This window comes from Macaca mulatta, chromosome 2 (assembly GCF_049350105.2).
Source record: "Macaca mulatta isolate MMU2019108-1 chromosome 2, T2T-MMU8v2.0, whole genome shotgun sequence".
NCBI lineage: Eukaryota > Metazoa > Chordata > Mammalia > Primates > Cercopithecidae > Macaca > Macaca mulatta.
In genome coordinates this window covers 152709623-152725919 of record NC_133407.1, presented here as the reverse complement: position 1 = coordinate 152725919, position 16297 = coordinate 152709623, and the positions used below count along the sequence as shown (strand labels likewise).

The window sequence follows — 16297 nt, the reverse complement described above, 5'->3', positions numbered from 1 at the left end:
AAGCTTTCTGTTCCCGGGAGCGAGGCCAAGGTGCACCACCCGCCGCGTCCGCCTGGTGTCGCCGCGAGCGTGCTCTGAGCGGCCAGCTGCGCCCCTCACACTCCCGCGGCTCAGGCGCCCCACTGCTGTTCCGCGCGGGGTGCCTGGGCCTCAGCCCGACTCCGTCTGTCGGCTAACAGCAGGATCCCAGAGAGGGCTGCCCAAGTATCTTCTGCCACCCCCTGCCACACCCTCGAATAGGTGGAGGTAGGGAAGAAATACGCTGAGCCAGTCCGCCAGTCGCTCCGCGAAAGGGGGCGCCCTTCCCTGAAGCTGGGGTTGGGGAACTGGGGTGTGCTCTGTCAGCCCCATTGCCCTGTTCCGGGCTTGAGCGAGCGGGGCAGCAGACCAAGGCACTAGGGCTCTCGGCCGAGTCTGGTCCACTCCACCCGAGGGCAGCCTCTCAACGCCCACTCGCCCTGCAACCTGCAAGTTAGTGACGGGTGAGGGACGAGCGGGCTCCTCCTGCCTCCAAACAGGCTGTGCTCGCTAGCCTCCCACCTGCACCCCAGAGCAGGGAGGGGGCCCCCGGGAGCGCGCATGGAAAGGCACAAGCGCGCGCCTGGTGCAGGCGGCCCTGTCCCGCGGGCGCAGGGGCGCGGGGCGGGCGCTCCGGGGAGGCGGGCGGGGGAGGGGGTGGGGGAGGGACGGGGGAAAGGAGGGAGGGGCGGGGGCGGGAGGCAGCAGCGCCCCCGCACTACCCGCGTCTCGCACACTTTGCACCGGTCGCTCGCACGCAGCCCGGCGTCGCCCCACGCCGCGCTCGCTCCTCCCTCCCTCCTCCCGCTCCGTGGCTCCCGCGCTCCTGGCGAGGCTCAGGCGCCGAGCGCGCAGACGGGCGCACGGACAGACGGCCCCGGGGACGCCTCGGCCCGCGCCTCCCGGGCGGGCTATGTTGATTGCCCCGCCGGGGCCGGCCCGCGGGATCAGCACAGCCCGGCCCGCGGCCCCGGCGGCCAACCGGGACTATGAACCGGAAAGCGCGGCGCTGCCTGGGCCACCTCTTTCTCAGCCTGGGCATGGTCTACCTCCGGATCGGGTAAGGGCTGCCTGCGCCCTTTCCGCGCGTGTCTTGGCAAAGTTGGCACGGCCCGGGGAGGGAGGTGTGCCGCCTGAGAGCCTCTGCCGGCCACCAACTTCCACAGCTTCTCTGAGAGGCCGGGTGGGTGCGGTGTGGGAGCGGTGGACGCACAAAGGCCCCCCGCAGGCGGACGCCCCAGGAGATATAGGCAGGGGGACTGGCCATCCTGAGGACTTCTGAGTCTGGAATCTCCCAGGACCAGAGACAGCCGGTAGGGACGCTCCAGCCTGAGGGAGTCTGGGGGAGGGCTAGCTGCTGCAAAGGTTCAGCCCATCCCGGGGACCCTTCGGACCCCGGCATAGGGACAGCAGGTCTAGCAGGAACATCAAGCCAGGTCCACAGCCGCTCTCGGGGAGCTCAGTCCCCGGAGCCCGAGAGGAACTCTCTCAGGAGGCGCGGCACAGCCGCTCCTACAGACTGAGCAGTCCCCAGGTGGCTGGCGGGGCCGGTCCGTGCAAACAGGGAACAGGTACCCAGGGGGAAGGACTTTCGCTGGCAAAAACATAAACTGCCGCTCGGAACCTTGGCACCACTCGATTTCCAGGGACCCTTAGACTCCCAGAGCCCCTTCCCGGGCCAAGGGGACAGCACGTCCCGCCCCCAACAAACACACACAAAGGTGGGACAAGAGGCGGCCCGAGACACCGAGGGAGACAAGCGCTAGAGAGAGGCGGGACACCCCGCCCCCTTGAACTGGGCAGCAGAGGCTGCCGGGCGCGCGAGCAGCCCTCTGGCTTCACCCAACGTTTCTGTGGAGGTGGTGCTCGGGGGCGCTCTGGCTGGAAGGTGGGAGGGGGCAGCTCGGGACGAGTCCTGGAGCTGCTTGTGCAAAGCCGGTCACTCTTTGTACTTAAGACATAACGCGTGTGAAGCTCGGAGCAGTGGGCGGCGGGGGGGCGAGGGGAGTCTAGGCATGGATAGAGGTTCTGGCGCTGAAGGGCCCGCTTGGTAGGTCTCGAACACCCTGCCCCTCCACCCCCCATCAGTGAACCCCCTACCGCCCCTTTTGAGGAGCGGTGGACCGCAGGGGCTGCGGCTAGGGGGTGTGTGTGAGGATCCTTTGTGTTTTGTCACTACTACCCCCCTACCCCGTCACTTCCCCAGTCCACGTCTCTGGAGCGGGGATTTCGCAAGTTGTCGGGCTGCTGCCGCGAGCAGGTGCGTGCAGAGCAGACCAGGGGCCGCCAGCCCGACCAGCGGCGAAGAGGCGGCTACGGGGCTCGCGCCAGTACCGCCAGCCTGCCGGTGTGTTTTAAGTGTTATTGATTCGCCCGCGTCTGGGTGGCTTTTCTTTTTTCCCCTGCTTTAATCTTCATCTTGGCCCGAGCCCCGCCGCCCCGCCGCGCCGCGCACATCCAGCATCCAGGAAGCCGGTCAGGCCGATTGGCTGGGACCGCGTGTGGCTTTATCTCCTTTTTAATTAGAAACGGGGAGGAGGGACCCGGGTGGAGGGGGAGAGAGAAAGGGAAAACAGCAGAAAATAACCTCTCCTGGCCGCCCCGCCCGCCCGCGGGCCGCCCTCCCGCCAGCGCCGCGGCCTACCCGATTGGCCCTGCGGGGGCCCAGCTGCCCCGGAGGGAGGGAGGGAGTCCTGCAGGGTGCTGCCCTTCCGCCCCAAGCTGCCCTCTGGGGTGGGGAGAGGTCCAGGTCGGGGAGGTGGGAGTTGCAGGTGACTTCAGGCCAGGCGCTGCTGCTCCCTGTGCCTCGGGCTACTCATCTATATAGTGGGCATGAGGGGTGAAGTCTCAACGTCCCTAGGTTTTTCCATTTCCCCACATGTGACTGGGCTCTACCCGCTTCTGGTTGATGGTGGGGCATCTGTGGTATTCTTATTTCACTCGGATAGTTCTATTACTCGCACTAGCCTATTGCCACAATCAGATCCAATAAGAATGGTGATAATTACAACACCGCCGCCACATTTATGGGCACTCACTATGTGCCTGGCACCTTCTAAGCACTTTCCATGTTCTAGCAAATGCGGTTTTCATAGCAGCCAATTAGGTGGAGACTAGTTATCAATACCCTAATTTAGCCATGGAGAAACTGAAGTGCAGAAGGAAGGAAACTTGCCTAAGATCGCACAACTAATAAGTGAGGAAAGCTGAGATGGGAAACTAGACCAGACCCTTAGGGGCTAGTCTATTGTACCTATGAGTTTTTGGCCCCAGTATGCCAATCCATCCACTCTCTGCTGGTGTAGAAATTTCCTGGTGGCCAGCTAGGTGCTCAGAGGGTCCTCCTGACAAATGATGCCAAAGCATCTCCACTTAATCTTCTCACGCTGCTGCTTCCTCAGACATTCCCAGCATTCTAGTGTGTGTTAGACTCTGGTTTAGGGCTGAGATGCAGATGCAAAGCCAGGCTGTCCCACCTCCAACACCTGCTAGCTGAGAACCTTCCTCTGGGTCCCAACCTCTGTGAGCCTCAATTTTCAGATATTTGAAATTTATATGATGATTCTTGCCCCACAGGACTGTGTGGAAAGGTCACATGAGCTGCTGTTTGTGGCAGCACCCACCATACTGCCTTGGCACATAGTAGGGACACTGCCCAAGTTTACTGATGCATTTGATGCATATTTGGGGGCACCTGCCATGTAATAGGTACTCACCCGGAGCCACATCTTTGAAGTGCCACAATCCATTTATTTGGTAGACATTTAGTGAACCAGCAGACAGCCTCCCTGCCCGCAGGGAGCTCATCCTCTCAGGAAGAAGACAAGTGATCAAGTGAGCATGCAAATTAAAAACACATACATGAAAACATGAAAGTAGAACATGAGAAATCAAGAATATCCAGTAAACAAAACAGAGACTGTGATGGAAATTTATTAGGGGAAGGGAAGGGAGGGAGGCTCCCTTAGCTGGGCTAGTCAGGGAGGTGACCCTTGAGGTCATGTGAATAATGACAAGAAGCCAAGCTTGTGAAGATCAGGGGTGAGAGCACTTCCAGGGAGAGAGGCCAGCAAGGACAGAGTGCCTGCTGCAGGGAGAAGGCTGGCATGTGGCAGGAGCCTAGGGAAGTGGCAGGAGTGATCAGTTGTGCTCTTGGAGGGCATGGGTCCACGTCACCTCCTCGAGTTATTGGTACAGGAGAACCTCCCTCTAACAAATTGCAACTCCAGAACAACTGCCCATAGCTGAGCCCCAGGACGAGGCACTTGCCCAGTGGCTCTACCTGCAGCCCTACGACTGCCACCAGCCAAGCCATCACCAACCCTAACCTGCCCGGTCCCTCTGCTCCTGCTCTGGCACCCCGCAGGTCTTTCTTCCATGGAGCGGGGACCACCAGGTCATGTCAAGGTCGTGCTTACACCCTTCAGTGCTTCCTCGTGCTGCCTGATGCACCTGAGAAAATGCCAGCCCTCAGCCATCTCCTCTCCCCAGGATCTTCCTGCATCTCAAGCCCTGGTTTTGTAGCAGTTTCCATGGGTTCTTTCTATTCCTTGAAGACCTCGAGCTTGTCTCCTAGAACTTTGCATTTTCTGTTCCCTCTGCACAGAATACCCTTCTCCAGATTTTCCCACAGATGCCTCCTGGCAATTCAGATCTCTGTTCTGTTCTGATGTCACCTCCTCAAGGAAGTCCTCCTTGATCACCTCAACTAAAGTGGCCCTCACTTTCCTCACCACCTGCACACCCTGGTTGCCATCCCAGCATCTTCCTTTACTTTCTTCATAGTACATATCATTGTCAGAGATGGCCTGTTTTATTCATTTGTGACACCTGTGTTGTCACCCTCCCTAGTTCCTTGAGGGCAGGGCCTTGCCTGTCAGGTGCACAGCTGTCTCCTAGCATGGTACCTGGCACATGATGGGTATCTGATACATGTCAGTGAATAGTTGAAGAAGATAGGAATTGCCCTCATAATAGTCACACACATCCTCTAAGCCAGTCATGCCCGGAGTGGGATACGTGTACTCCATTGACAGCAGGAAGAAAATGCCAGGACTTCTACTTAAAACTACTTTTTAAGGTTTTTTTCAATAATAAAACATATACATACATGAGAGTATATGTTACATATACATTAAAAAACAGATTTTTTTAAAGTGAACATCTGCACACCCATCACTCCTTCAGAGGCACCTGCTGCATGAGACTTTGAAGTCATCATTTCCTTGCTTGCCTTTACAATTTTACCAAAGAGATGATTCCCTAGCAACATAGGGTTTCTTTTGCATGCTTTTGAACTTCATCTCAATTGCATCCTACCATAAACTCAAAGGCAACTTGCCTTTTTCACTCAATGTAATATTTGTGACATACATCATCTTTTCTTGTTTCTAAAACAAAAATCAAGTGTGTGTGTTTCACTGATATTGAGTATACGCATTGATACAAGAGCCTATGTAGAAATTATAGGGTTTCTATTCGAATGGACATGAGTTAGGGGTGCAGGATCAAAAAAGTTGGGAGACCACTGCTGGGGGCAGTGGGGTGGCCAGTGCTGGACACCTAGGAAGGGTTCCTAGTCCATGCTGCCTTGCTGGCCTAATGCTCCATCTCTCTGTGTCTCTCCCTCCAGTGGCTTCTCCACAGTGGTAGCTCTGGGCGCAAGCATCATCTGTAACAAGATCCCAGGCCTAGCTCCTAGACAGCGGGCGATCTGCCAGAGCCGGCCCGACGCCATCATCGTCATAGGAGAAGGCTCGCAAATGGGCCTGGACGAGTGTCAGTTTCAGTTCCGCAATGGCCGCTGGAACTGCTCTGCACTGGGAGAGCGCACCGTCTTTGGGAAGGAGCTGAAAGTGGGTATGTGCTCACCCAAACACCCCAGCAGAGTCTTACAGGTTATAGAGACATCAGGCTATAGGGACACCAGAATACTCTCAGGTGCCCTGTGGAACTCCGTTGCCTGCCCCTACTAGAATGTCCTTCAGTGTGGGGTCCTGCATGTGCATTGACTTGCATTCAGGACTCCCATTGAGGGTCAGGTCTCTGGTTGAATCCATACCCCCTCAATCGTTTATTGACGGAGGTGCAAACCAGCAACCAGTGACCCAAATGCTAACCTCTGATACAGTGCTGATGCTGTGTTTTGAATTGAAGCCCAGATTTTAAAACTTGTTTCACCTAAAATATAGGAATTTCCGGTTTCTTTTGAAAAGTTGGCAGATCTACTCATAATTTACATGTGTGCCCACATGGTTGCAAAGACCTGAAACTGAGAACACAGCTCCCTTTAGTTGTAGCAGTGAATGGGCAACCCATTCACTGCCACGGTCCCCAACACTCCCTACTGCTGCCCAGCCTGTGCAATCCTGTGACATGATCCGCTTGATCCCTGTGGGCTTTTGACTTTGAAACTGTTTTATGGGAATGGTGCGTGCAGACACATACATACATGTAGAGTTTTGAGCCACACATTTAACTTCTGAAGCAATTATAACAAAAGTCTGGTGGAAAAGGGTCAGAGAGAGCAATGCTGGTCTCCAGGAGGCCCTGGTCAGTGGTAGGAGGCCATGCTGTGTGTCTTCTGGCTTGTGTGCATGTGCATTAGGGGACCAGAAATTGCCACAGGCTGGCTTCTGCACTGTGAACTTCCCTGAAAGCCAGGTCAGCCTCGGATATCTTTGGGCATCCCTGCCACCTCCTGCTTAGGTCACCCTGCTGTCACGTCTGGGCTCCCAGGTTGTCCCATGCTCCCCCATCTCATTTCCCTGTTGCTCCTGGCCATCCTGCAGTCCCTTCTGCACCCAGCAGGCAGGATCATCCTTTTACATGGAAATCAGATCATGTCACTGTGCTGCTTAAACCCCTCTGGAGGCTTTCTTGCATCAGAATGAAATCCCCACTGCTCATCTAGCTGCTGCTGACCTCTGCTTCCATCTTCCCTCTTCACCTGCTCACTCAGCCTTGTTCTTTTTCCCAAACACACCATGCTGGACACCAGCTATTTCTTCTGCCTTAGCTCCTTTCCTCAGCCCCGTGCCCCTGACCCTGTCCAGGTCTTCTAGACCTTTGCAACCTTGTCAAAAGTCCCCTCTCACCTCAAAGTTCCATCCCATCAGCCAAGCACTTCACACTGTCTGAAACCATTCTGAACTGGTTTGCAATGTCAGCTTCATGAGGGCAGGGGCTTCACTCCCATGCTTGCCACTGAACACTTTCTTCCCATTGCCTTTTGGAAGGCCTTACCCATCCCTGCAGCAGGCCTGGTTTTGTCACCATATTCTGTGAGTGCCTTCTTATTTGCACCTTACAGAACTGCAGACAGGATCTCAGTATGGGGTCCTGCAGGTGCATCGACTTGCATTCAGGACTCCCAGTGAGGGCCAGGTCTCTGGTTGAATCCATACCACCCCAATAGTTTATTGACAGAGGTGCAAACCAGCAACCAGTTTTTTGGGCCACTGGTGAAGTTGGCAGAGACCTTTCCGGAGGTAAGCCTTTTCCAGGATCTTTGTTGTGTAGACTTTTGCCTTGCACCATCTGCCCTGCTTCTCCCTCTTCCCAATTCCAGGGCTCACTTTTTAGGTGGAAACAGAGGCCCAGAGAGAGAATGGGACTGTCCCAGGTCACATAGTGAGTGGCATCAACACTGAGACTCCAGTTAAGGTTGCCTAATCTGTCTTGTGAGCTTCCCCTTGCTTGTCACTTGTAGTTTTTGGTTTTTGTGCTTTCTTCTACTCAGATATCTCTCACACACACACACACACACACACACCCCATTCCTGGGACCCAGGCATGGGTTCCAGCATTGTTTTAAATTTGTGACTTCTGATATGTAAGATGTTATAGATGAGGAGACTGAGGCTCAAAAGGGACTTGCTCAAAGTCAACAAAAGTGAGTGGCAGGGCCTCTCAGGACTGGGTTCATTCCAGCATAACTTTCAGTCTCAGAACAGTCAGTATATCGGCTGGCATTGGAATAGTCCCCACAGAGGTCTGGGGCGCAGCAGGAGGGCTACAGTGCAGGGCAGTGCCTGGACAAGGATCCCCTCCTGTTGAGCAGCCCCCAGCTGGCCATGGTTGTAGAAGTGAGGCTGAGGAGGAATACTGCCAGTGCACACCAGGGAGGAGCAGAGGCCAGTGGCAAGAGGCATTCTAGTGGGCTTGGCAGGCAGAGGTGGCTGGTGGAATTCCAGCAAAGAGAGGTGCCCAAGAAAATCCTTGGGATAGCGATGCAGGGCAGTTGGTCCGGGGAGCCTGGAAGGAAGTAGGAGCTGGAGCCAGGAGGTATGTAGGGTCAATTTAACAAGTTTGAATTTCTGAGCAGGAGCCGTTGGAGGATTTTGAGTGTGGGAGTGACTGCCAGAGGATAGGTTAAACTTATGAAATTGCCACTGTGAAATGATTTTTGGCCCACAAAAGTGGCAACATAATATATGTTGATATGCATATATTATGCATTGACTTGCATTCAGGACTCCCAATGAGGGTCATGTCTCTGGTTGAATCCATACCCCCCAATAGGAATAGGAATCCATTCAACCTTATAGGAATTTTAGGAGATTCATGAAAGAGTGGGTATAAGGTCATTCATTCATTTTAATACGTGTTGATTTATTCATGCATTCACCAAGTTATTGGGTGTCCATTGTGGCTGGAGGCTCCTGTTCCAGTGTGTGTGGCCAGGGAAGGGCGCTGGATTTGTGAGGGAGGTGAGCTATGGGCATGTCTGGGGGAAGAACATGTCAGGCAAAGGGAACAGTAGGTGCAAAGGCCCTGAGGTGGAACGTGCTTGGGGGTGGCTTGAGGAACAGCGAGGGGCCTGGGGTGGCTGGAGTAGAGTGAGGAAGGCTGAAGGGGAAGGCTCAGGGAGCCAGGAGCTGGATGGTGCAGTATCCCTCAGGCCAGGGCAGGGGATCTGGATTTCCCTTCATGGGAATGGAGACCTTCTGAAGGGGAGACAATAAGGGAGGGACAGCATCTGACTTCAGGTTTAGCATCATCACTCTGGCTGCTGGGAAAAGCATGAACTGCAGGGTAGGATGGCAGTGGGAGTCAGGAGTCTGGTTGAGTCTTCCAGGAAGGAGGTGATGGTGGCTCAGCCTCAGTGATAGCCATGGAGACCTGCTTTGAAAGCCACCAGCCAGGAAGGAGGGAGAGTGACAAACTAAGGGCCAGCTAGGAGGGAGGGAGGGTGACAACCTAAAGGCCTGCTAAGGAAGGAGGGAGTCACTCTGGTCTGGACTTCTAGGGTAGTCACAGTGGGAAGAGGAAGATGAATCAAGATGAGAGCCCCGACAGTCTGAAACCGCCCTGAGCTTAGGTTTCCTCATATGTAGAAAGGTGTCCTGCTCCAGGACATCAGGAAGCAAGCATCACATTTAGGGTCACTGGGCTCCTCCTCAGTGCTCTCACCCCCATGGGGTTGCCACTTTCTGGGAATGACCAGCTAACAACGGCTGTCTTGCAGGGGTGAGGATCTGGCCTTTGGAGCTGTGGCCATCAAGTCCTGACTTTGAACACCAGGACCCATTGTCTGCCTTTAAAGAGAAACTTCCCAAAGTTCTACCCCATACTTCTGCTTACATATCATTGGCCAGAACTTAGTCACATGGCCACATCTAGCTGCAAGAGAAGCTGGGAAGTGTAATCTTGTATTCAGAGTGGACATGAGACCAGCTGGAGCTCTGTGACTGAAGAGGAAGAGTTCTTTATCCCATGCTTGGCTCCCTTCTGAGTGTTCAGGTTTCCTGCATAGAGCTGAGGGGCAGCAATGGGCATGTACCAGGTAAAGTCCCGTTGCATGTTAGAAATTGAACCCCAATTCAAGCCACCTCTGGTAAAAGGGGGACTTATGTATGCTTAAGGAACTGGAAAGCCAGGGCATAGTGCTGACTTTCGAAATGGACAGGAGCAGAGGTAGCATTGGCATCCATCAACCCCAGGACCAGCAGGACGGCCTTTGCACCTGCAGTGACACAACTTCCAGGTTCAAGCACCCCCAGAAAGAGCCTTGGCCTTTCTCTAGCAGCACTTGCAGAAGTTCTAAGATTCACTCAGATTGGACCAACTAATGGGGCTTTACTTTTGGTTGTGTGCCCATCCCAAACTAATCACAGTGGCCAAGGGCAACAGTGCTTTTTCTGGTCCAGCCAGGTAGCCCCACCCAGACCATCTCTCAGGGAAGAGGAACTGCTCACGAGTGTACTAGTCTACTAGGGCTGCCAGAACAAATCTCCGCAGACCAGGTAGCTTAAACAGCAGAAATGTACTGTCCAGTTTCAGAAGCCGGACGTCTGCCATCCAGGTGTCAGCAGGGCTGCTTTCTCAGAGGCCTCTCTATTGGGCTTGTCACCTTCTCCCTGGGTTCTCACACGGCCTTTCCCCTTGTATATGTGCCCCAGGAATCTCCTGTGTCCTGGTCTCCTTTTTTATAAGGACACGAGTCATATAGGACTAGGGCCCACACTAACAGTCTCATTTTAACTTAATTATAATACTTCTTTAAATTTCCTGTCTCCAAATGCAGTCACACTCTGAGGTATTGACTCAGTCCACAGCAATGAGTGACCAGAGTGCAGCATGGTTCAGGCTTTAGGGAGAGGCATAGGGGGTGTGGTGGGCTCTCAGAAGTGAGACCTCGGGATGGAGGGAGGGGTCTGGACAGTGGAGATGGCCCTTCATCTGGAACTTGGAGGGTGGGGAGAAATTTACCAGTGAGTGGGATCCTAGGCAGAGGAAACAACAGAGCAAAGACATGGTCATGTGAGAGCTATGGAGGGAGTGAACAGGGGCCTGCAGCCTCAGGAGACAATGGCTCAGGGAGTCGCCTGTGAGATGGCAGGCTAGCTGTCAAGACCCTTGAATGCCAGGGATTATTTGAGTGGGGTGTGTGGCCCCACATCGGTTTGACCAACTGCTACCAAGGCACAGTGTGACCCTTGCGGTGGGGTATAAGAAGGCCTTCACTTCCCTCTAGACTCCCTTCCTTCCTTCCTTCCTTCCTTCCTTCCTTCCTTCCTTCCTTCCTTCCTTCCTTCCTTCCTTCCTTTCTTTCTTTCTTTCTTTCTTTCTTTCTTTCTTTCTTTTTCTTTCTTTCTTCTTTCTTTTCTTTCTTTCTTTCTTTCTTTCCTTCCTTCCTTCCTTTTTTCTTTCTTTCTCTCCTTTTTCTCTCTCTCTCTTCCTCCCTCCCTCCCCCTTCCCTCTCTTTTTCTTTCTTTCTTTCTTTCTTTCTTTCTCTTTCTTCTTTTCTTTCTGTCTCTTTCTTTCCTTTCTCTTTCTTTCTTTCTCTCTCTCTCTTTCTCCCCTCCTTCCTTCCTTTCTCTCCTTTCCTTCCTTCTTTTCTTTCTTTATTCTTTCTTTCTCTCCTTCTCTCTCTCCCTTCCTCCCCCTCTCCCTCCCTCCCCCTCTCCTTCCTTTCTTTCTTTCTTTTCTTTCTTCCTTTCTTTGTTTCTTTCTTTCCTTTCTTTCTCTTTCTTTCTTTCTCTCTCTTTCTCCCTTCCTTCCTTCCTTTCTCTCCCTCTTTTCCTTCTTCCTTCCTTCCTTCCTCTCTCCCTCCCTCCCTCTCTCTGTTTCCCTCTTCCTCTCTCTCTTTCTTTCTCTCTCTTTCTTTCTTTTCTTTGTCCCTCTTTCTTTTCTTCCTCTTTCTTTCTCTCTTCCTTCCTTGCTTTATTCCTTCCATTCTCTCTCTGTTTTCCTTCCTTCCTTCCTTCCTTCCTTCCTTCCTTCCTTCCTCCCCTTCTCTCTCTTTCCCTCTTTCTTTCTCTCTTTCTCTCTCACTTTCTCTCTCTCTCCCTTTCTCTCTCTCTCACGTTCTCTTTCTCACTTTCTCTCTCCCTCTTTGTCTCTTTCTTTCTTTCTTTTTCTTTCTTCCTTCCTTCCTTCTTTCCTCCCCCTCTCTCTCTTTCCCTCTTTCTCTTTCTCTCTTTCTCTCTCACTTTCTCTCTCTCTCCTTTTCTCTCTCTCTCACGTTCTCTCTCTCACTTTCTCTCTCCCTCTTTGTCCCTTCCTTCCTTCCTTCCTTCTTTCCTTCCTTCCTTCCTTCCTTCCTTCCTTCCTTCCTTCCTTCCTTCCTTCCTTCCTTTCCTTTTCTGTCAGGGTCTCGCTCTGTCACCCAGGCTGTAGTGCAGTGGTGCAAATATAGCTCACTGCAGCCTCCACCTCCTGGGCTCAAGCAATCCTTCCACTGGGATTACAGGCACACGCCCCCTCACCTGGCTAATTCTTTTCTGTTGTTTTGTAGAGACAGGGGCCTCACTGTGTTGCCCAGGTTGGTCTCAAATTCCCAGCTTCAAGCAATCCTGCCTTGGCCTCCCAAAGCAATGGGATTACAGGTGTGAGCCACTGCACCCGGCCATTTGCTTTTCTTAAATAATACTGTGACCTCCCTCGAATTCACCCCCAACACAACTTGTCATCCACCTCTGTGAGCCTCCCTCATGTCTCCCCTGCCTCTCCCTCCCTGGCTACGCTTTCCCTATCTTGAATCTTGAGTTTCCCATTCCCTAGTTTATTTATGTTTAATATATCATATGGAGATCTTCCCCCAAAGTAAATGACTTCATTTTGGTTGGATTGAATTGCTATTGTGCCAAGCTCCTCCCCTAGTGGCGGCGCAGCTCCAACCCTGGGACTGGCCAGCTGCATGTCTGCCCAGTGAGTGGGTGAGAAAGACAATCTCAACAGCATCCTGATCTGCACTTCCCTGAGAAGTGATGAGGTTGAAATCTCCTCCTGTATTTACTGGCTGTGCATGTTCGCTCTTCCATGAGTTATCTCTTCATGCTTTGTCCCCATTTTTCTGTTGGGTTGTGGGTTCTCCCATTGGATTTTGCCAGTGTGGTTGTAGTCACAGTGCAGGGAAACCAGGGTTAGACCAGGCAATGCCTCGGGGTGAGTGGGTTCCTCAGGATGAGTGGGTTCCTCAGGATGAGTGGGCTGTGGGGGGCTTCACTCTATCTTGTGTCTTTTCACTGAGGATCAGTGTGGACCAGGAGCCAAGACTGCCCTTTCTCATCCGTCACTTCATTGGGTCCTTGGCACCCCTGAAAGAAAGTGTGTCCACCTCCATCTTGTTCCTGGGAGACAGGCTATGAGCCAGGCAGAGGGTGTCCAAGATCATGTGGCTGTTTCGTGGCAGAGCTGAAATCGGTCGTGAGTCCCCCCTCGCTGGAGGGATTCTTCTGTTTGTGCGATCCTGCCACAGGTGAGATTCTCAAGTCTGCTATGTATTTGAGAACCCCTTGGCTTGTTGCAGGTGTGGGGCTGCCAAGTGAGTACTGAAATCAGAGTCACATGGCCAGGTTTGCATCCCAGCCCCACCCTTACCTTGCAGATGACTTTAAGTGAGTACTTCACCTTTCTGACAGTCTGCAGAATGGGGGAGCCAAGCACCCACCTTACTGGGTGGTAGTGGCATTACATGATACGGGGTGTAAGAGCCTGGCACATTGTTATCCGTTGGTAACATCCCCTCCCCGCTTCCAGGAGGCCTGTGTGCCGTGTCATATGCACACAAGCTCAAGGAACCGGGGACCCACGCTCTAGATTTTCTTGGTGATTACCAGTCTAAGCTGACCGTTTTGACTCTACCTCCAAACTATATACCCCAATCTGTCCAGTTTTCACCACCTTCACCACCACCTCCCTATTCAAACCGCCATCTTCAGATACTTGCTGCCTGAACAATGACATCAACCTCCAAATGCACCCCACCTCCTCCCTTTCATCCTGCAACCTATGCAGCCATCCAGCATGACATCTTCTCCGTGTTGCTCTGAGTGTGGCATCCTGCCGTGTAAAACCCTCCCGCGGTTTCCTGTTGTTCTGAGAATAAAATGCACACCCATCCCCTGCTCCTTTATGGACCTATGCCAAAGTCCCTCCCACCTCAGGGCCTTTCCTCACTGTTCCCTCTGCTTGGATGCTCTTTGCCAGCTTGACTCACTCCCTCTGTCTTTCTATCCTCTGCTCACCTGTCAGGCCTCGGAGAAGCTTCATTACCTCCTCTCCAGTGTACACTGCCTGTCCTTGTCCACTCTCACTGTGTAGCATTTTTCTTTATGTCACTTTGTTACTCCAGGATGTATTCTCTAACTTGCTCATCTGTGCAGCGATGTGTAGTGGTTCAGCCCTGACGCTTCCCGCTTGGTCATTTACCAACAGTGGGCCTTGACCAAACGGGAGTGATAATGGCACCATTCTCACAGGTGGTGGGAGGATGAGGTTGCTTACTGCGCTCAGAACAGTGCCTGGCACACAGGAAGTGCCCATACATCGTAGCTGTGTTGTTATTATTGTGTGTCTCTCTGGCCAGAAGGCAGCTCTGTGAGGGATCAGGGGCCTCTGATCCAGTGCCTGGGACATGGAGGATACAGTCCCCGTTGGGGTGCTCAGTGGATCTAGGGACACCATGAGTACCAGAGCAGCCCCTTGCCCCAACTCTTCTCTGCAGCAGAAGATGACACAGAGGGTACTTGGGAGAAGCCGCTGAGTGATGGTGGGCAACCTGTCCTCTCCTGCATATGCAGGTCTCCACTCAAGAGACTTCCTGGAGGTGGTCTTCTGGAGGAGGTCTTCCTGGACCATCCTGCCCAAGACAGCATCCTCCACCCTTCCCCGACAGGGCACCCTGCATGGTTGTCTTTAAAGCACTTTAAAGCACTCACCACTTTTGGAAGTGACTTTGTTTACTTTTGTAAGAACCCATCTGACATTAGTCTTCTCTGCCATCATGAGGCTCCATGGGGCCCAGATCTGCTGATCCTCTTCTCCCCATACTTCCAGCATCTGTCCTGGGGCCTGGCACACAGTAGGTCCTCATGGAACACGTGAAGAAGTGCATAGCCCCCAGGCAGGCCAGCTCCTTTCTACCTTGTGTGGCCCCAGTTGCTCTGAGCCCTTGAAGACAGGCCTTGCTTTGTTTATCTTCTGAATGCCGGGTCTGGGAGCACCTCATGCACAGTAGGTGCTCCATTTTCTCTGTCGTGTGAGTGACTGCTGTTCATTTCTCACCCCAAATACAAAACTGCATGTTCATTTCTGCACATTTTCTTTGAGATCCATCCTAGCTGGGCAGTCTCACTCATCAAGATCTTTTTAATGTCAATTTGATCAACCATTCTGTTAGCTCTCCTGCCCATCTCTGCATTGGCTTAAAATGGGATAAAAATGTTGACTAGGTCTAGTGCCTAGGAAAGACCGTTATGGCATGATTCAAGAGGAGCTGTGCCCAGGGTCTGCTCAGCAGATCACCATTCCCAGGCTCCACCCACTGCCTACTGCCAGCTGCCCTGGGGAGAAAAGGACATTCCCATGGGTGTCCTTTTAAAATGGGGGAACTCAGCATGTTATACTGCCTGCTCCTGGAGAGTCAGGATGCCTGCCAGCATATTAAAGGTGCTGAAACGTCCTGCGGACAAGACAGCAGCTTGAGCTGACTCAATCTGGAGGGTCCACTCATTTCCATTCTTGGACTCACTGACTGTCTAGTGGAGCTGCTCTTCAGGGGCACACACACTGGGGAATATCACCCTGGAGACCCTCACAGATTGACCATACTCAGAATGTGGTTTATACATCAACTTGGAATCTACCAAAAAGTATATCCACCTATCACCAATTTCCATAGCTTTCCCCAAGGGTACAGAAGAGGCACATCCTCACTTCTGACATTGCCATGGGCAGTGAAATCCATTCTAATCCACATTACCATTGAAAATCCCTTCAATCATGCATAAAATTCAGAATACCTGTGTTTCCATACAAGTACAGGAAAGCATGCACATACATGTAACATGTATATATGGCAATGTGTGTATATATATGTGTGTGTATATATATGCAGTGTATAGAATGAAGTGTATATATCCACAATATAAGTATATAATATTTTTTTTTCTGGTACATTTCGTTCAATTTATGCAAGTTAAACATTCATGGGATAAGACTCCTCCACTTGTATGTCCACTCATTTATTCACGTCTTCATCCTACAGGTATTTACTAGAATCTCTGCAGTAAATGCTGGGGTGCAGGCTCTGTCCAGGGCACTTGCTGTCCGGCGGGGACACACTAGGAAGACAAGGCTGAAAAGTGCTCTGAGGATCTAGTGGAAGAGAAATAGGCACTGGGAGATGAGCACAGAAGCTGCCTGTACGGGTCACCTGAAGTAGGGGCCGTCCACAACCCAGGAGGGGAAGGGGAGTGGCAGCAGGAAGGGCTTGGCTGGGTGACCCAAACAGGAGCCCTGGGATCCAGAGTGGCTTGGCACGAGGGACTGC

General features: G+C 52.7%; 1 protein-coding gene across 1 annotated transcript in view; it reads left to right on the top strand.

Moving 5' to 3' along the window:
• Positions 1-821: 821 nt before the first annotated feature.
• WNT7A (Wnt family member 7A) overlaps positions 822-16297 on the top strand; it is a 57084-nt gene continuing 41608 nt past the window's right edge. Inside the window, 2 exon segments of the mRNA NM_001265938.2 lie at positions 822-1078; positions 5651-5877. Of these exon segments, the coding sequence (NP_001252867.1) occupies positions 1008-1078; positions 5651-5877 (298 nt within the window). The 5' untranslated portion in view covers positions 822-1007.